Raw genomic sequence first — 21895 nt, forward strand, 5'->3', positions numbered from 1 at the left:
GAAATTCTGAAAATCAATGAAAAATGAATTGACTTGAATATTTGTGATATTATTTTTTGCGAGGCACATTGCTGATAATCAGCAATATTCTGAATTTCATACAAATTTGTTCACAGTTTAAGGTATTTTGATTGTTCCAGTTGCCGAGTTTATTTTATTTATTTTTTTACTCGGGCTCTAACGCCCGTGATCTGTAGCGGGCCTACGAAACAATACTTGGCATTGGCTGCAAATGATTTATTTGCTATGTTCATTCGTATTGTCTGTTTGTTTAACGGATAAATTAATGTTCCCTTTTTTCAGGATGATGGTGATATTATAGAGGAATATAAAGATGTCCTAAATGTTTATAACTTATTATAAGAATAAATGGCAAAGCATGCAGTACAATTAACATGACATTTCATTGTATACCATTGATGCATAAAAATCACGATAACATTTATGAACTACAAGATAAATTGTTTTATAAACAATTTATCATTGTATAAATTGTTAATCAATCAATTAATTGTTGCGGATATAAAGACATGGTGACGCTATCTACGTGAATCATTTAGTCACATATTGATATGACATATATTAAATATTATAAATAGTTATCATAGAAGCACTTAAAAAACATTTAAAATAAATTTTCTTCTTCTATTAAGCGGCATTCCTTATTCCTTATAGCTATTCTAGTAATGGACGTGAATCATTTAAGTTCGTAGCACAGATGTATGTAACAATATCTCAATTACAATTATCTAGGAAATATACATGGCATCAAATTCACTTTATGAGCACTTATCAACTTGAACTAAATCAACAAAACACAGACAAATAGATACGTATATAAGTTAGCGAAATACGCAATACATTCTACAGCTTAAATTGGTTTAGTTTCGAGTAAATGAAATGGTACGAAGGAGTAAGAATTTTCATGGAATAAATTAAATGTAGGAATTTGAAGACGGCAATTACTGCTGCCTCACTTACTCTTAAACGAGCTCATGCTAACATTTTAGTCGTGGTCTCCTTGGCACGCATATTCCCCCAGTAGGAGCATTACCTGTTCTTTGATAAATACTGTAATTAATCAATTAATTAATAATTATAATCACTGGTCTGGGCCAACTACGCCCGACGCAAGACTCGCCGGTCAAAGCCATGCCGCCCAATCTTGATGCAAATCATTACCTTGACGGTGCAACGTAGTAGCGTATAAGTTCGCAATGAAAATTGAAATCGTGAGCGCGACGACTATCATTATAGGTTTTTAAAGTGACTGAAATTCCAGGTAAGAAAATCTGAAAGTTTGATGTATCGGTGCAGAATTGTAATTTTAACCTTGGCTAGATTCCAACAGTACCTCCATATTTGTGTCTTTACCTGAAATATTTATTATATTTTTAATTTCATAATTCTATTTATTCTATTCTATTTGTTCATGATTCAGAAGAAGAGAGTTCTTCCAATTTATGTTTTTTCCTGTAGTTCATTTGCGAACGAAATTACTGACGATGATCTGACTCGTTGGAAGTGCTTATTCTTCACTAAAATTGCTACGGCAAACACAAACACGAAGACTCCGGCAATCACGACAATCACAATGACAGCGATTGCTGCAGTAGGCAATCGAGAGGCCGGATTGTCTTTTGCCAGAGTTGTGAGAAGATTGGTTGTTGCTGCGTCCGTTGATGGGTGGACAGTAGAGGTGGTGGAGCTGGAAAACTGAATGGTTGTTGGCCTAGAAGTGGACGTAGGTTTGGTGGTAGGAAGTTTTGTTGAAGTCGTGGTGGTTGATGTTGAAGAACCTTGGCCAACACCGCTGGTTCTGAAACTCGAAGTTGCTGCCGCTCCCGTTCTAATCGTCACTGCCTGAAATTGTCATGAACATTTTCAAATCATTTAGCGCTTAAGATTTTTGAGAACAACACAATTACCAAGCGTAATAAATCAAATATTAGATTGTATGCGATAAATTGAGTTGAATTTACCTCCACTGTTGAGTGTTTCGAGTAAATTATTGTATATGATGTAATTCAATCGTAAATTAACGTTGCAAGTGTTATCGGTGGCGATCGATGTTGTGGATGTTTATATATAATAATTATACATAATTAAAGTGCGACCTAGAATTGATTTATTGGGAACAATGTTGTACCTTTCATGTTGTTGCTGGTGCGGTTAAATGAATGATTAGTCACACGGATAGGTTATAGTTTGTATGATCGATGGACTCACCCTCACGGTTATGTCGTAGTCAGTGGCAGCAGTTAGGCCGTCAACGGTGCAGTTGAAGCGCGTTTGTTCAGGTGAAGCTGCAAGAGTTTGGTTGGTGACAAACTCGCCACCACGACTGCTGCTGACGAGGTAGGAGACCACGACGCCGTTGAGCTCCGCAGGCGCGTCCCACTGCACGACCAGGGCGTCACTCCGGGCCTCCAATAACGCCAAGTTTTCGGGAGCGCTCGGGGCTGTTGGAGGGCAAGTTGATGACTAAAACTTGAAATGAATTTAAATACTATAGGCCCTTTTGTATCGATACCAGAAAGTTTTTTCGAAGCAACATCATAAAGTTTTTCGTACCTACTCAATGTAGGTTTCGTTTTAACATCGTACGTCAATTTCGTAGCGACACCACAAGGTTCCTTGTGTCAACACCATGAGCTTTGTCGTAAGGTTTATCTTATAAACAATGCAGGGTTTGACGTATCAACCTCACCAGAATTAAGGTATGGAAGTTTTTCGTGTCGCGAGTGACAATCTCATTATGGTCGAGGTGAAGCGTTTTCAAACGAATACAGAATATTTTTTCTGTCTGTTCGTCATTAAAATCCGTCTCTGATTTAAATACTTTTTTTCGGATAATGAATTTTCTCGATGTGTGTAATGGGTGTGTATCCATATTGAATAATTTGTTTGCTAGCATATCTTTCGGCAAAGGGACCGAAAATGGGCTCGGAAATGTGATATGAAATAAAATCTTGGCTATAGCGCAGATCCTGCCTGAGTTAAACAAACGTTGCTTAAAGCCAACTAACGTTTAACTCGTGATGAGGACGTAACTGAAGTGTTTCGCGTTACCGGCGTTGATATTGTTTGTTGTTCTAAGCACTAAGACCCGGACTATGTAGAATCTCATGTTGAACTCTATGTCACGATCCAATGACAGTAAATTAGTTTCGTTTTAACAAAAGTTTCTCAAAGTTTACGCCTCAGCAACAAAGGTTTCCATCAACATCGTTACATTGTGGTCAGAATTAACAAATATAGCACGGGGCAATTATTCTGAATGGCATGATGTCAACTTCAACCGTAAAAGAGCAGATTGAATGGAACAGATTTTCATAAATAGCATTAACAGCCTGACCCAGCTATTCTGCTTTTTGAATTAGAAATTTTGGTCATATTTAATCATGATGAATTGAATACAAGTCATTATCATTTACATACAAATTTCGGTTAATCGATGAAGTCGCAGAAAAAAAATCATCTTATGGTTGTCTGTCTATTTAGGGGGAACTAAAATAAGCATAGAAAGTATTATTATTCAGAACGAATCTCATTTTTAGTTATTTTAGTTAAATGGTCAATGATTTATCATGATGATAATTTAAAATGGGGCCTTCTGATATACAGTAATGACATTGAAATCGAGATGAGCATCCCTGACTTCGACATAGCTGGGCATTCGAAGTTTTCATGTGAAGAGCGCCTTCAACGATACATTGGTTTCCTTTCTAATGCTGGAAGTGATTGTTTACATTTCTTCTACAATTGGAATGTATTGCATAAATCATTTCGCAGTGTCATATGATATAATGAACGCTAATTTTTAAAGCAATGCATTTAACATATAATTAATTGACATAAACGACAATAAGTAATAAAAATATATCTGAATCGATTCATAGTTAGCAAATCATTTTAGAGCGACTGGCTCATGTCAAACTCACCGGTCTGTGCGGTCGTGACGCTACAGTTTACTGTCGGTCCCTTCACATCACCCGCTGCTACAGCACTGACGCCAAAAGTGTAATTGGAATATGATACAGGATTCTCCACGACGTATTGAGTGGTCGATGCTTCCACGGATGAGTCGTCGTTGAATGTTTCTCCAGACCAGATCACGTCGATCGTAGTGGCAATATCGTATTTGACGACGGTGCAGCCGCTGACGGGGTTGGGAGCATCCCATCTTACCTTCAGACTCGAATCTTTAACATTCTGGACGCACACCAAGGGGTCGGGAGCTGGCAGGTTTAGAAACAAATTCATTAATCTGGACGCAGAAAATACTTCTGTGTGAACATATTGGCGTGTGCTCCTGGGCTTTTCCATTTTAATTATTTATTATTGCTTTTTGCAGAAGTTTTAAGATGCGCTAGTATAAACGCAATGCAGCGAATTATATGGTGAGACAATACATATGATTCTTTATTGTATGGCATGATGCGGATGAAATTTTTTTGGAGAAATAAGTTACCAAATATATCATGCAGAATAATGGCTAGTTTTTACCGATAGTGATAGTCGCCCCATGAGTTTGGGCCGGGGTCCCTTCCCCTGCTGCATTCCTGGCGGCCACGGTAACGTTGTACTCGGTGCAAGGTGCCAAGCTCCCGATGGTGTAAGAAATTTGTTCAGTGTTTATAAAGTCGTTGGGCTCGTCGTTGGGGTACCACCGAATGATGAAATCCTTGAGTTCACCGTTCATTTCTGTCGGATAATCCCATGCGATGCTCAGGCTACTCGCTGAATTTGCGGTTAATCTCAGCGACACCGGGGCGGACGGGGCTGAAAATCGACCAAGATATTAAGGAGGTAAAATTCTTCATAGTGCCCTGTCTGGTTCTACCGGAGTTTATTTTTATTATATCTTCTAGCAAATCATTAATGCAAAACCGCTTGTATGGCTGCTTCATCATTGTGTGGTCGAGGAACAAGTAGATTCAGGTGCAACAAGTAGATTTCAACTACGCATATTTTATTCGAAACACCTGCACTGATGTTAAATCCTCGAACTATTAGCAGCTGCACAGAAGAACTCATTTCATATGTTGAATCATGTTTTGTTCCTACAAATTCAGCCACCCGTTATTAGGAACAAAATTCGGTATTAATCAGAAAACGTATATTCATTGGAAGATATTCATGTTTATCGATTAAATGGCGTGGCAGATACTAGTCAGATATCTACTATGAATGATAGTTTTGCCTAAGATAGCTGTACTTACGCTCATCGTTCGTTATCACTTGACACGAACCAGGTTCACCAGGACCGCAGTCAGCCACAACGGCCCTCACGTCGAAGTTGTAAAAAGTGAATGAGATTGGCCGTTGGAGGACGTATTCCGATGTCGCGTCGACGAGGGAGTAGTTCGTGTAGACTTCCTCGGTCCTGATAACAACGGCTGTGTAGTTTACGCTGTACTGCGAAATTTCACAAGTCGTTGATGGTGCAGTCCATTGAACTTTTAGGCTCATGTCATCTTCTTGTGAACAGGATACGTCCATAGGAGCTGTTCACAAAGATAAACCATCCTTATATGTAAGGCGGCAAACATACTCCCTATAGACTTTGAAATTTCTGGAACGAAACTATCATAAATTTATCCATTTATTATTAAAACAAACATAGAAATGGCTCCAAATACTTAATTTATATCGAACTACTGTTCTCCAACATTCTCCCGAATGTACTAGAAAGATTCACGAGATTGATACAAAAAATTCAAAAGCCCATTTTAGGGGCTACATCACGCCGTGCATTCACGTTGATCACAAGTTTAACTGCAATAATTATTCAGGGTAACCACGACATTTCTTCCCACCTGCAAGACCTGGACACATAACATCAGAAGCCTCCGGGCCGATACCAGACCCGTCTGCTCTCAGAGGCTGCACCGCGACGGTGACCGCAGCGCAGCTTCTTAGGGAGAACCCATCGCATGAAGAGGTGTCGGTGGCGGGGGCGTCAACCAGGCATGATTGGTCGGGTTGTTCGTCCGAGTGCCACGTGACCAAGAACTTGGTTACGTCTTTGGTGGAATTTTTCATGTCCCAGGCCACGTGTATTCTACCATCCTGCGGCACGAGCTGCAGGTTGACCACTTCATCTGTCTTGTGCCAGGAAGGGAGTAAGGACACCAAATGTGACTTCTTAGTTGCTCTTAATTGGGTTTTAATTGGCTCTTAACTAGAGCTTAATTGACCTAAACATTCAGTCACAAGCCTGACGCTGTCATCACTCACATCGAGCAGCAATCTTTCAAACATACTTTTCAACTAGTTATTGAAATGGCTGAGTTTAAATAAAAATTATACAACGCCTAATTCATCTTAGGAATATGGCAGGTGGCATCGGCTCTAAAGGGAACGCACACAGTGAAAGCAGGTTGCCAGCGAGCTGGTTACCTGCTCAGGCTGGCGCCTGAAACCATAGAATACAGAAGCCTATTCGTACAGGTTTTCACTGTGAACACTTACTTTATTATCCTATGTTCATTCTTGTGGCAGGTTGGAGCAGGTTGCCCGCGCGTGCAAACCTGCTTTCACTGTGTGCGTACCCAAAGAGTGGAGGCTTTAAGAATAGCTATTACATTGAGCCTCATACATAGCCTAAAATTAACATCGTTTCGTTTAAAACGAGTTATAAGGAATTACTCGTATATTTTAAATCGCTACGCGCTACTCATATTAAGCGTTAAAAATTTCTCACCTATAACTTTTTTTTCATTCCTTTATTGCTTTAACATACGTACGTGTAATATCATATGAATATGCATAGACTGAACAGGCAAATCCCATTCCCAGTTAGTCTATCAAATCATTATTTCAGGAACGAAATTTGTTTCGATAATGACAAATCTAATAAATCTAAAAAAAAACACAACCTTCTGATGAAGGCTTCCTCACCTTGACCTCTGGCAGCCAAAATCTGTAAAGAACAGAACGAACAATTACGAAATAAGTTCTATTGATAAACTGCTGTAAAATACCATATAATGAACTTTAAGTAGCCGACATTAACTGTAAAACATCCTTGGAATTAAGAGTATAATTCCTTAACCACTACATACAGTAGGCGATAATTGTATATTAATTGCAGCACAAAGAGATGAAATCAAAAACTTTTCTCGTCAACTATTTTAACGATTTCCACTGAAGGAAAATACTATGATAATCCTGCTAGAATTGCGTGCAGTTAAGTTGTTCATATGATAAGGTTAATTTTCAATTCTATTCTACAAGTGAATATATCGATACTTGTTGAAGATTGAGCAATCCAAACAAACCTTTATTAAGGAAGCACCCTATTGAAAAATTTGTTTTAAATTCGATGAAAATAATTATGCTTACTTAGTAAACAATTAAATTAATTTTCAAGTAACAGCAAATTTTATGTAGATTCATTTTACAATTTCTAATGTTCGCATTGCGAAGACACAGCATTTCAAAATAATATATAAGATCCTGGCAAAATTTCAAAACTATCACTTCATAGTGATAACACGCTTAATTGAATGGCTACTATGAATATAAAATGTAAGGTTTCAATCGTAAAAAATACCAAAAATCATTAGGAGATTAACATTTTAAAATACAAATAATTTATAAAAATACCAAGATCACACATTTATCGGAGATGTAGCGTAGTTGAAAGCATCAATAGATCTTCGTCCATATTTTTATTCATTAACCAGCATTGACGAAATCTCTGGGATATAATGTAGTGGCTGAATATAATATTATAGTGTATAATCTCCTATCTGAGAGATTATTATAATTCCTTTGAGATTATTAGGTGTAAAGCTGTAATTTGTCGCATAGTTAATACCGTAAATATGTATGATTCTCGTGAACCCTGGTCGATAGGCTGATAGCCATAACAAAATAAACTAAAATAAAAATAATCATCATTGTAAGCCAGTTAATCTTGGCCAGTTTTGATACCTATAAGATCTGATATTTTTGTAATAGTGTTAAGCTTTGGTAATAGCATGTATTTCATTTGTAATTTACAAGTAGTTCTAGAACAAAACGAGAATTCAACCCAAGCCGCCTCGGCAACATTCCCGTTCACTCTCCTTGCGACTCCCACAGAACGCGCTCGTGTTCTCTTTCGTTTGTGTTTTATTCATTAAATTAGAGCAAACTCCGTTTTAGGCTGTTTGCTTTTAACAAGTTGAAAGCTCTATTTGTTCTTTTCGATTGTTTCTTCCTCGAATTTAATCGTATCAGTAAAGAAAAAGGATGAAAGCTCTGCGATAATGATTGTCGCCATCGATAATGATTGTCGCCATTGCTTTCCTTCCGTTGACCTTGAGCCGAAGCTATGGTGTGGCCGCAGCTTGCGTGCTGTTTCAATCGCTGATACACACTCGCCCGAGCTGCTGCGCAGCTCCTCTGGTGATTACTTTGCATCACCATCTTCAGTGTGTATCACCAAGTGAGTTTTAGTAAAACTTTTTCATGCAATTATCGTTTGATAATTGTAAGGCAATCGCCTTAAAAATGCTATGTGTTAAATTAAGTAACCACTGTCCTAATAACTGTTTACAGTTGCGCGAGTGAAGTGTTTGGTTTAGCGCTTGTGAGGCAGGATGAGTGACTCACAAGCAGCTATCTCAATCAATCCTCAGCTACGGAAAGATCGGGTTCCAAAGGCCGGATCCCTTGTGAATCAAGTCACGAAAAGTTCAAGAATCGGCAACAGGCCATGGGCCTATTTCTTCAACGCCGACACACTTCTATTCTATTAGGCGAATGCACAAGTTATGCACAATGTTCAAGAAGCTTGGGAGATTATATACTTGTACAAAGCAATTTAAGAAGTTGAAGCCAGTTGCTGCCTCCAAAGAACAAAAAAACACTGTGCTCTATACTTCTGAGGGTTCCCTGCCATCTCTTCATAGGAGACATGTCATCATTGGGATATTTCATCCTTTAACAATTTAAACTAACCAACCTAGCACACATGTACTTACGTTTGCAATATGTACTTTATGTAATGCTGAAATTCTATGGTGAATTACTATCTTGGTGAAATGCCTCAATGATGAAATGTCTTGTATGATGAGATATATTCCGGTCACCGCTGTTGGGACTGCAGCCGAGAGAGGCTTGAAAATTCCCCATCACATTTCAGGCTCACGTTACTTTATTTCTGGGGGCAACAGCCCCATTACGAAATATGAGTGAATGAAACCTTCACTAAGGACAGACATAATCATAAATGAATCGACGTAAAAATTTGTAGTACTTTCTCTTGCCAAGCGTTATTAAAAATTCGTTATATAATTAATCTCAACCTGATCCATTCAGAATTAAAGAAAATTACGATTAGTTCAGTTGCGCAAAAGCTGCTTTCTGCGTTTTAGTCCGCTGGCGATTTCGCGCGTGAATTCTAAGAAGTATCTATAATACAGTTGATTATACCTAAATTATACCAGAAGAGCTATTCATGTAGCTGTACATTTACAGAGGCACGATAAGATTAGGACTCAACGAGGATATTGATGAACTGGCACATAATTCACTCGTGAGCCAACTTGCGAGCAAACATCTGCAACACACTCACGGGTCATGTATGATTTAAGCAGTTTGACGGCGTTAAAGTAATAACATTGTTTCAGACTTTGATTAATGCCTTTGAATCTGCTCTTTTGGAAAAAGCCATTCATTACTACATAGAGGATCTTTGATATTAATATAACAGATGGCGACTGAGGTTGATCGTTGACTCTAACTTTGACTTGGTTTACATTCACATTAAAACTTACTAATATTACTTTCTTTGTGAAAACATTTTTGATATGATATTTTTCAATCAAAACACTCTTGTGTTAAAACTGCTTTCGGCTGTTCCTCATCACATTGACTCATGTCAAGGAAATTCATCAGGCGAGGCCACAGCTGCCAATTCCCATTGGTCCGCTGAGCCAAGTCATCAGCTACATAGCTAATTACCAGCTGCAGGTTTTGACTATTGCTCATTGTCTCATTAGAACTCGTGGGAGGTGGATAGCGCGGGAGCGCAGCCGTGGGCAACAAAATTGACTCGTAAACAGGCCCTGAGCCCAACGCCAACCATCTGCATGCAATATCTACACATAGCCACAGATCAATGAGCTGTGGGTAACTCCGGCTAACAGTAAATCCGCTTTGCACAACACAGCCACTGCTTCACAACTGGCCGGAGCGCAACAGGCCCTACCGCAAAAGGCGGCGCAGGTTAGGTTAGGTTACGTTACGTTAGGAGTAGCTGTTGCGGTAGGGCCTGCTGCGCTCCGGCCAGTTGTGCTCCGGCCTGTATGCGCTCCGGCCTGTGACTGAACTGCGCTGTTGTGGTGGGCGCTTTGTGTCGAAAGCCGTGAAGATGCCCGGTTGCGTTACGCTCGGGAAGGTATATGAATCGCACTGTGGACTTGGGCTATGCTGACCTCTAGCTATCCACCCGATAGCGCGCTGCTAGTCTTCCACATCCGGTAAGTCCTACTTTTGATTTCTAGTAGTTTACCTGCCTCAAACGACGTTGTCAATATATCCGGTTAGATGATCACTTATGTTACTACGATCAATTCTTAGTTCACTTGTAATCGCCTTGGCTCCTCTTCTCATGCCTCCCATTTAAGCCCGAATGTGTTCAAGACCGGCGATTGTTAACCAATGCATTCTATGACAGATGGACCCACTGACTGGCCACCAGAGGGCTACTCAGCCACGAGTAAACGTACCGGCTCCTCATCTTCATCATCCTCCTACCTGGCGCTCTTGCACTGAGGTTACCGTACCTGCATCCCGGAGTCTTGCCTGCATCCCGGAGCCTTACCTGCATCCCGGAGCCTTACCTGCTTCCTGGGCCGTACCTGCATCCCGGAGCCTTACCTGCTTCCTGGGCCGTACCTGCATCCTGGAGGCTTACCTGCTTCCTGGGCCGTACCTGCATCCCGGAGCCTTACCTGCATCCCGGAGCCCTACCTGCTTCCTGGGCCGTACCTGCATCCCGGAGCCTTACCTGCTTCCTGGGCCGTACCTGCATCCTGGAGGCTTACCTGCTTCCTGGGCCGTACCTGCATCCCGGAGCGCCTTACCTGCATTCTGGGCCTTACCTGCATCCCGGAGCCCTACCTGCATCTAGGCCTTCCCTTAGTTTGTCAAACATTAAGTATATGTCTAAGAGTCTATCGCGTTTCTGTCACCTCCCTTGGCAAGGTTCGGTTGCGTTCGAGCGGCGGTGGACCCATTGGCTGGACTAACTCCGAGACCCTAAATTGGGATCGTCCAAGCTTCACTTGGATCTCTAGTGGTTCTGATTCCTTTACAACTTAGTTTTCAACTCATTGAGCATGATAAAAATCGAACATAAAAGACTTTTAGCCATACTAAATATCATGTTAGCTAGAGCTTCGTTCGTCCACAGGTCTGCAACGTGTGTGGAAATGCTCTGAAAATATGAGCTTCGTAACTCGGGCTCTAACGCCCGTGATCTGTAACGGGTCTACGAAACAATACTTGGCATTGGCTGCAAATGATTTATTTGCTATGTTCTTTCGTATTGTCTATTTGTTTAAAGGATAAATTAACGGAATTTTTCTTTCAGGATGGTGATATTTTAGACGAAAAAATATGTCCTAAATGTTTATAACTTGTAATAAGAATAAATGGCAAAGCATGCAGTACAATTACCGTGAAATTTCATTGTATACGATTGATGCGTAACAATCCCGATAACATTTTTTCACTACAAGATAAAAAATTGTTTTCACTTTTATCAAGAAATTTAAAAATATGTATTATATGAGAACAGGCTGACGGGAGCTTACATGTGAATCGCTGATATAAAGACATGGTGAAGCTATCTAGGTGAATCATTTAGTCGCGTATTGGTCAGAAATATAAAAAAAATTATATATAGTTATCATAGCAAGAACTTAAAAGTAATTTTTAATCACTTTTCTTCTTCTATATTAATTACGTAGCATTCCTGGCATTTCTGAGTTATTCCAGTATTGGACGTAAATCATTAAAGGTTCATAGCAAAGATGTATGTAACAATATCTCAATTACAATTCCATAGAAAATATACTTCGCATCAAGTTTACTTAATGAGCACTTATGGACTTGAACTAAATCAACTATTCACAGACAAATATAGATAGGAATATAAGTTAGCGATATACGCAATACATCTTAACGCAAAAGTTTGTTTAGTTTCGAGTAAATGAAATGGTACGAAGGAGTAAGAATATTCTTGGAATAAATTAATTGTATAGGAATTTATAGACAGCAATTACTGCTGCCCCACTTGCCCTTGAACGAGCTTTTTGAAAGTGTTCATTCTAACTTATTAGTCGTTGTCTGTTTGCCCGGCATATTCCCCCAGTAGGAGCATGCCCTGTACTTTGATAAGTTTAATTAACTAATGACTATAATCACTGATCTGAACCAACCACGCCCGACGCAAGACTCGCCGGTCAAGTCCAGCCCGCCCACTCATGATGTAAATCATTACCTTGACACCGCAACGTAGTCCCATAAGTTCGCAGAAAAATTTGAAATCGTGAGCGCGGCGACTTTCATTATAGGTGTGTAAACTAACTGAAATTCCAGGTAACCAAAATCTGAAAGTTTGATGTATTGGTGCATAATATTAATTTTAATCTTGGTCCGATTATAACAGTACCTCCAAATTTGTGTCTTTAGCTGATATGTTTTAATGATTTTTCAAATTATATATTTCTATCTATTTTATTCTGTTTAATCATGATTCAAAAGAAGAATGTTCTTCCAACTTATATTTTTTCTGCTTATCTTGCAAACGAAATCCCTGACGATGACCTGACTCGTTCGAAGTTCTTTTTCTTCACTAAAGTTGCTACGGCAAACACAATCATGGAGACTCCGGCAATCACGACAATCACAATGCCAGCGATTGCTGCAGTATAGGCAATCGAGAGTCCGGATTGCACTTTTCCATAGTTGTGAGAAGATTGGTTGTTGTTGCGTCCGTTGATGGGTGGATAGAAGAGGGTGTGGAGCTGGAAGACAAAATGGTTGTTGGCCTAGAAGTGGACGTAGGTCTGGTGGTAGGAAGTTTGGTTGAAGTCGTGGTGGTTGTCCAAGGTTGATGAAATTTTGACTACATCGCTAGTTCTGAAACTCGAGGTTGCTGCCGCTCCCGTTCTAATCGTCACTGCCTGAAATTGTCATGAACATTTTCAATCCATTTAGCGCTTAAGATTTTTTGAGAACAACACATTTATTATGCTTTAAATAATCAATTATTCGATTGTATGAGATTAATTGAGTTCAATTTATCTCCACTGTTGAGTGTTTTGAGTAAAGTAATGCATGTGTGTAAATTAATGTATATAATGTAATTCAATCGTAAATTAATGTTTCAAGTGTCATCGGTGGCGATCGATGTTGTGAATGTCTATTTATAATAATTATACATAATTAAAGTGTGACCTAGAATCGAATTATTGGGAACAATGTTGTACCTTTCACATGGTTGCTAATGCGGTTAAATGAATGATTAGTCACAACGGGGCTGTTTATTGGAGAGCAAGCTGATGACTAAAACTTGAAATTCATTTAAGCACTAGGGCTTTTTGTATCAACACCGGTATATTTTTTTCGAAGCAACACCATAAGCTTTTTCGAAACAAGATCATAAGTTTTTTCGTGTCTATCTAATGTAGGTTTGGTATCAACACCGTACGGTGTTTTCATATCGACAACACAAGGTTCTTCGCATCAACACTATAAGCTTAGTCGTAAAAATACCGTAAGGTTTGTCTTATAAACAAAGTAAGGTTTGACGTATTAGCAGCACAAGGATTAAGGTATGAAAGTGTTTCGGGGCGCGAGTGACAATCTCTTGGTCTCAATGTAGTGTTTTAAAAACAGATCAGACTATTTTTTTCGGCTGTTCGTCATCAAAATCCAACTCTGATTTAAATATTGTTTCGAATAATGAATATTACCGAAGCCTTTTGGACGAGCCTTTTCTGCACCTGCGAACTAAATGTATGCCAGATCCAGTCGGTGCCCGTTCGCGTGCGAGCGTCCGTACGTGTTTGTTTTGCTATTCGTCAGCATTCGTTCTCGATTGCTAAAATTTACGATTTAAACAACCGCATGAACTTCATATTTGCATTTCTTTCTTCTTAATAGTCTAATGTAAGAAATCATGTGAACGTTCAATTCAAATTTAATTATGTGTCACTGGTATTATTTTGACGGCGCGGGCAGGGTGGCCCGGTGGTTACAGTTCAGAGTACCAAGATTGGAGCAGAGAGGCGCGGGTTCGATCCCAGCTCTGCGCGCCAGTTTCTAGTCAGAATCGGCAAGGAGGCCGGGCGGTTAAGCGAAGAAAAGTTGAAGCAGTGAGTTGCGAGTTCAAGACCGCAACAAGCTGTGGATATTCTGAAATGTTAAGAATAAGCGGCAGGCCTACGGCCTAATGAACGCTGAAACCGCTATATTATATTATAACTTGTATCATTGCCGGTATGTGAATCGTGTTAGCCAGGAAACATTATGATGTCTTAGGCAGGAGATAAGGTCTGAGAAGGATTACTAGGATCAGGAACAAAGCAATACCAGGGGCCAGAGCTAGAAACTAAAAAAACAGCGTTGCAACTAATCGACGCGACAAAACTGTCGTCTCGCTTCGAGGCACCAACTAGTGGAACAGCCTCCCGGATTACATCTTTGACGCTTCGAGTATAAACGCGTTCAAGAGCATACTAAATAAAGCTATGGAGAAATATATGTTCAGACTTGAAATGACTAGCACCATGTCGAACTTGATGGAAGTCTACTAACTATTTCAATCTATCGTTAGTTTTGAAAAGTTCCGGTCAAAGGACCTGTTTTTAGATCTCCTGTGAATAAGTCACAAAACGTACAAGAATCGGCGACAGGCCACATCACGCCTATTCTTCAGCGCCGACATCACAATGTAATGATATATAAGAAAATATCTTCTGGAATTCCCTCGCATACCACAGTTTGGGTACCACTACTTTAAAAAATTGCTCTTTGAAAAGCTATCGAAAAATCGCGATCATCTACAGTTTTCCCGAATAACGGAAATACGAGCAAATCTTTCACAGCTATGAAGAACTAGACTGGAAGATGCATATACCTTATCATTACCAGGAAAGTATTCAATTTTAAGTGTTTATTTTTATAAACTAAACTATAGCATTGTTTAAGAATATTAATAGTTATCTTCTGCAAACTAGAGAAAGGAAAATTTTATTTATTGTCCATAGCCGTGAGTTAAGTGCACCTTAATCTCATATTAACTCTTCATTGCTTATCGATGTCGTTTACACTACTATACTGGGTATGTAGACTATTGTATGTTCTCTATGGCTGTAGATGCTTACCAATAAGGATGCATAGATTGGAAAGCCGTTATCAGTTAATTCAATACAATCGAAAGTTAATAGCATCTCGTTTTATTTTTCTTCCATTTTCCAATGTTTTGGTAAATTTCGATGTGGCAGCGTTCCTCATAGCAGAGAATACACAAAAATGATAATGTTTGGGTACACAACGCTGATATTGTCACCATTAGTTGATTATCGATAACTTTTTGCATTATTTCTTCGGATGTGAAGGAGGAATTTTTTTCCACGAACATTATTACCCACGATTCTAAATTTCCTTAGTATGCTCTGTGTATTCAGCGAGTTACAGAAACAGGCATTGATGGTAAATCACGTGTAAATTCAATTGCCCCTCCCTTCCTCTCACTGCAGAGGAAGGGTGGGGCGATTTTTTCATCACATAGTCAGACCCGGCCAGAGCTGCCCCGGATACGGGAACGACCCTAATAGGTACCGCTCAACGGCCGGCAGAGTAAGGACCAGGCTCTCGCAGCTGTCTGACTTGGGATTCTAATGCAGCCCAAAAAGCGGACATAGAGAAGCTGATTTACTATGCTCCCCGAGTCCTAGGCGTTCCCTAATTCAAAGCCGCCTTCGGCTTTAAATTTTGTTAGGGTTGAAGCCGACTGACGTTAACTTGTGATAAGGACGAACTAGTGTTTCACGTAACCTGTATTGATATTGTTTGTTGTTCTTAGCGCTAAAACCGGGACTATGTAGAATTCCATGTTGAACTCTTATGCCACGATCCACTGACAGTAGATTCGCTTCGTTTTATCAAAATATTCTCAAAATTTATGCATCATCAGCAACGGTTTCCATCACCGTCGTTGCATTGTAGTCAGAATCAGCAAATATAGCACGGGGCAATTGTTCTGAAAAGAGTGATGCCCAACCTCATCCCTAACAGAGCAGATTTTCATAAATAGCATCAAAAGCCTGACCCAGTCATTGAGCTTTTTAATTAAAAATTTTGGCCATATTTAATCATTATTAATTTATCAAAACTCATTATCATATACTTACAAATTTTGATCAATCGATCGAGTCAGAGAAAAAATAATCTAAAAATTTTCATATCTGGTTTCTATCAGTTTATTTTGCACTATAATATGCTAAAAAGTACTATTCTTCAGAACGAACCTAATTTTTGATTATTTTACTTATATTGTCAATGATTTATCATGATGATAATTTAAAATGGGGCCATGTGATACAAAGTAATGACATTGAATTCGAGAAGAGCATCCCTGACTTCGACATAGCCGGTCATTCAAAGTTGTCATGTGAAGAGCGTCTTCAACGATACATTGGTTTCCTTTCTAATACTGGAAGTGATTGTTCATATTTCTTATACAATTGGAATTTTTTGTATCATTCATTTTGCAATATCAAATGACATAATAAACGCTCCTTTTTAAAGTAATCCATTTAACATATAGTTAATTGAAGTAAATGATAATAAGCAATCAATTTTTATCTGAGTCGATTCATAGTTAAACAAATCATTCTACAGCGAATGGCTTATGTCAAACTCACCGGTCTGTGCGGTCGTGACGCCACAGTTTACTGTCATTCCCTTAACATCACCCGCTGCTACAGCACTGACACCAAAAGTGTAATTGGAATATGATACAGGATTGTCCACGACGTATTGAGTCGTCGAAGCGTCCACGGATGAGTCGTTGTTGAATGTTTCTCCAGACCAGATCACGTCGATCGTGGTGGCAATATCGTATTTGACGACGGTGCAGCCGCTGACGGGGTTGGGAGCATCCCACCTTACCTTCAGACTCAAGTCTTCAGCATTCTGGACGCACACCAAGTGGTCGGGAGCTGGCAGGTTTAGAAACATATTCATTAATCTGGACGCAGAAAATACTTTTGTGTAAACATATTGGCGTGTGCTCCAAGGCTTTTTAATTTTATTTAAATATTATTACTATTTTTTGTAGAAGTTTAAAGTTGCGCTAGCATAATGTCAATGCAGTGAATTATACGATGTGTTCGGAGACAATACATATGATTCTTTATATTATGGCATGATGCGGCACGAAATTTTTTTGTAAAAATAAGTTACTAAATATATCATGCAAAATAATGGCTAGTTTTTTACCGATAGTGATAGTCGCCCCATGAGTTTGGGCCGGGGTCCCTTCCCCTGCTGCATTCCTGGCAGCCACGGTAACGTTGTACTCGGTGCAAGGCGTCAAGCTCCCGATGGTGTAAGAAATTTGATCAGTGGTGAGAAAGTCGTTGGTCTGGTTGTTGGGGTACCACCGAATGATGAAATCTTTTATGTCGCCGTTCATTTCTGTCGGATATTTCCATGCGATGCTTAGGCTCTTCGCTGTATTTGCTGTCACTTTCAGCGACACCGGGGCGGACGGGGCTGAAAATTGATCAATATAATAAAGAGCTAAAATTCTCTATGGTGCCCTATCTGGTTCTATCGGAGTTCATTTCCATGATATCTTCTAACAATTCATTAATGCAAAACCACAGGTATGGCAGCTTCATTGCATCTTTGTGCGAACGAGGAACAAGTAGATTCAGCTGCAACTAGCAGGTTTCCAACTAAGCATGTTTTTCCAAACACCAGTGTCGATGCTAAATCCTTGAACTATCAACAGCGGCGCACAATAACTCATTTAAAATGGTGCATCATTTTAGTTTTGTTCCTACAAATTTAGCCACCCATTATCACAACATTTTGCATTAATCTGAAAATGTCCATTATTTGGGAAGATATTCATATGTTTATCGATTATACGTCGTATATCTTATAATCGCAGATACTCGACAGATATCTACCATCAATGATGGCTTTGCCTACAGTAGCTATACTTACGCTCTTCTTTTGTTTTCAGTGGACACGAGCGAGGTTCACCAGGACCACAGCCTTTCACAACGGCCCTCACTTCGAAGATGTAAAAAGTGTATGGGATTGGCCGCTGAAGGACGTATTCCAACGTCGCCGCGTCGACGAGAGAGTAATTCTTGCAGAGTTCCTCGGACCAGATGACAGCGGCTGTATAGTTTACGCTATACTGCGAAATTTCACAAGTCGTTGATGGTGCAGTCCAGTGCACCTTGAGGCTCAAGTCCTCTTCTTGTGAACAGGATACGTCCGGAGGAGCTGTTAACAAAGATGAACTAATATTATTTAAAGCTGCAAACGTCCCTCGTATACACTTTAAAAATTCTGGAACTAAACTATCGTAAATTCACCAATTTATTATTTAAAAAAAACATGGGAATGGTTCCATGTAACTCATTTATATCAAACTACAGTTCTTCAACATTTTCCCGAATGTACTAGAAACGTTTACGAGACTGATACACAAATGTCACAAGTCCATTCTCGGGGTTACATCACGCCATGCATTCACGTTGATCACAACTTTAAACTGCAATAATTATTCAGGGTAACCGCCACATTTCTTCCCACCTGCAAGACCTGGACACATAACATCAGAAGCCTCCGGGCCGATACCAGACCCGTCTGCTCTCAGAGGCTGCACCGCGACGGTGACCGCAGCGCAGCTTCTTAGGGAGAACCCATCGCATGAAGAGGTGTCGGTGGCGGGGGCGTCAACCAGGCATGATTGGTCGGGTTGTTCGTCCGAGTGCCACGTGACCAAAAACTTGGTTACGGCATTGGTGGAATTTTTCATTTCCCAAGCTACGTGTATTCTACCATCCCGCGACACGAGCTGAAGGTCGACCACTTCATCTGTCTCGTGCCAGGAAGAGAGTAGGGACACCAAATGTGACTTCTTAATTGGCTCTTAATTGGTTTTTAATTGGCTCTTAACTAAATCTTAATTGGCTTAAAAATTCAGCCACTAACCTGACGCTGTCGTCACTCACCTCGGGCAGCAATCTTCTAAACATACTTTTCAACTAGCGTTATTGAAATGGCTAAGTTTAGATAATAATAATACAACGCCTAATTAATCTTAGGAATATGGCAGGTGGCATCGGCTTTACGGTGTAGGCTTCAAAAAGAGCTATCAGTAAGCCTCATAGCCTAAAATAAATATTGTATAGTCCAAAACGAGTCACAAGGAATTACTCGTACATCTTAAATCGCTACACGCTACTCATATTCTGCGTTAAAAATTTTTCACCTATAACTTTTCATACTTTTATTGATTTAAACATATGTGTAATAACGTATGAATATGTATAGACTGAACAGGCAAATCCCATTCCCAGTCAGTCTATCCAAACATTATTTCAGGAACGAAATTTGTTTCGATAATGACGCTAAATCTAATAAATCTAAATAAACTTCTGATGGAGCTTAATTCCTCACCTTGACCTCTGGCAGCCAAAATCTGTAATGAACAGAATGAACTTTAACTGTAGAACATCCTTCGAATTAAAAATGTTACAATTCCTTAACCACTAAATACAATAGGCGTTATATTGTCACTTAATTGCAGCGCAAATAGAAGGACTAAAAAATTTGTCTCAACTTTTTTAACGATTTTATCTGAAGGGAAATACTATGATAACCTTGGAAGCATTGCATGCAGTTAAGTTGTACATGTGATAAGGTAAATTCTCAATCCTATTCTACAAGTGAATATATCGATACATGTTGAAGATCAAGCAATCCAAACAAACCTATATTAAAAAGCACCCCATTAAAATATTTGTTCTCAATTCAAAGAAAATAATTATGCTTCATTAGTAAACAGTTAAATTAATTTTCAATGAACAGCAAATTTTATGTAGATTCATTTTACAATTTCTAACGTTCGCATTGCGATGACACAGAATTCTAAAATAATATATAAGATTCTGGCAAAATTTCATAACAAAATTTTCTGTGACAACGCGCTTGCTCAGCTACTATGGATATAGAATGTTATGTTTCGATGTAGCGTAGTTTTAATCATCATGCAAGGTTCATTGTCGATATCTCATGCATTAACCATCATTAACGAAAACTCTGAGGAATACTATACAATTAGCGCAAGAATGATACAATATTTTTTGACTTATGATCGATAGTGACCAACCGACAATTATTGCTTCCAAAAAATGTATATAGTCTTCCTTAAACTTCGTTTACGTACAGAGCGTCGACTTTTTTCTATCATCCAATATAAATAGAAATATATGCCTTTTTCAATTACCTTTAGATTTTCCAGTAACTTTTTCACAATTTCTGGCTGCAAACTTGGACCAAACCGATTCCTTTACAAGTGTATCGAACAGCAGATGAGAACATGAGTCATATCTCGTTATAATATCTACAAATTCTGACTAAGTCTTCCAACTAATTTAGCCTCAAAATGCTGGGTGAAATCTGCATTTTGAGGTCAGCATGTTTGACCACAATAAAAAATTCAGTACATAAAACAGACTGTGTTCTTGCGAAAAAAATTAACTTGAAAATCATGAATTGAAAATAATGTTTAATATCAAAGCGAATAGAGTAGCAGCGTCCGTCATCTTTGATACAGTGAAATTAACACACAAAATTATGCACATTGTTCTTTCCTCATGAATTGTCTTCAGGACCAGATGAAGGCCTAATTACATTGTAACTCACCTGGTAAATTATGCTAAAACTCTCAAGCAACAGCTCCTCCTATATGTGTTCGTTTGCAAGATATTGAAATATTTTCAGTTTCATAACTAATTTTCATTATATAATTTAATTCGCTGATGCATTAATAATATAATCTGTCTCATGATTGCATTTACTAAAATTTCTTTCGTTCTAAACATATGTTTAGAACGTTTTGATCTCTCACAATTCAAATAAACATATACAAGGCAATGTAGACTGTCGTCCAAGCTAAAAAGGCTCGAATTAATCACCTCTATAACAGGCAAAAAAAACTAGACACTCACCAGTTCTGCAGCGACCAAAAAGATGCCAAAAAGTGTTGACCGGCGGCTCCGCGTCTCCATCGCTTTATTTCGAGTATGGGTTTTAAACTTGTAACCCCTTGAGATATTATTTTACAGGCGATAAAGTTCTTGTTTGAATTTTCTTGTTAAATTATTAATTAAGATTATTGTTTTAATCACGCACTCTTCGGGTTGTCATCTACATCCCAGGTGTCCCAGCACACTGAAGGTGGGACCTAATTAATATTCGTATCTTATAACACTGGCAGGCTCGTACAACACGATCTCATAACGATAATGATAACAAATTAGCATTACTTTTATAAAATATATCGCACCCCATATCAGAGCTTCTGTACATAACGTGCTGCAACGAAAGATGAACCGGAGATAAGAAGTCAGATAAATCGTTTATCATTTAACAGCTGTACATTTCTCCCATGCAATACTTAATTAAATTTGTCAACAAAGTGAGAGTAAAATAATTTTTATTCCCTCAGACGACACTAATTCAGAATATCTGTATAGCGTCTTGACAAGAGTTAAGTTGAGAAGTACAATAATCTATGAAAGGGGTTTCATGAGCACAATATTATAATTTTTCAACCAAAAATTTGAGTGAA

The 21895-nt window shown here is 39.0% G+C and overlaps 1 protein-coding gene across 1 annotated transcript; it reads right to left on the bottom strand.

The window, feature by feature from the left end:
* Positions 1-625: 625 nt before the first annotated feature.
* On the bottom strand, positions 626-21508 carry LOC108664548 (neogenin-like). Its single transcript, XM_047880777.1, has 8 exons — positions 21273-21508; positions 19720-19741; positions 18850-19134; positions 18250-18537; positions 17515-17790; positions 16938-17234; positions 2230-2462; positions 626-1863 (listed from the first exon to the last, which is right to left on the bottom strand). The coding sequence occupies exons 1-8, from the start codon at positions 21330-21332 to the stop codon at positions 1462-1464; spliced, it is 1863 nt and encodes a 620-aa protein (XP_047736733.1). The 5' UTR covers positions 21333-21508; the 3' UTR covers positions 626-1461.
* Between the last annotated feature and the right edge of the window lie 387 nt (positions 21509-21895).

This window comes from Hyalella azteca, unplaced genomic scaffold, assembly GCF_000764305.2.
Source record: "Hyalella azteca isolate HAZT.00-mixed unplaced genomic scaffold, Hazt_2.0.2 contig6214, whole genome shotgun sequence".
NCBI classification, from domain to species: Eukaryota; Metazoa; Arthropoda; class Malacostraca; order Amphipoda; family Hyalellidae; genus Hyalella; species Hyalella azteca.

Bases quoted from the DNA above. Each gene is read 5' to 3' on its own strand.
- LOC108664548 (XM_047880777.1), bottom strand. From the start codon at position 21,332: ATGGAGACGCGGAGCCGCCGGTCAACACTTTTTGGCATCTTTTTGGTC. The intron at 19,135-19,719 runs GTGAGGAATTAA...GGCACGAGACAG, and splicing joins TTTGGCTGCCAGAGGTCAAG to ATGAAGTGGTCGACCTTCAG. The intron at 17,235-17,514 runs GTAAAAAACTAG...TAAACCTGCCAG, and splicing joins TGGGGCGACTATCACTATCG to CTCCCGACCACTTGGTGTGC.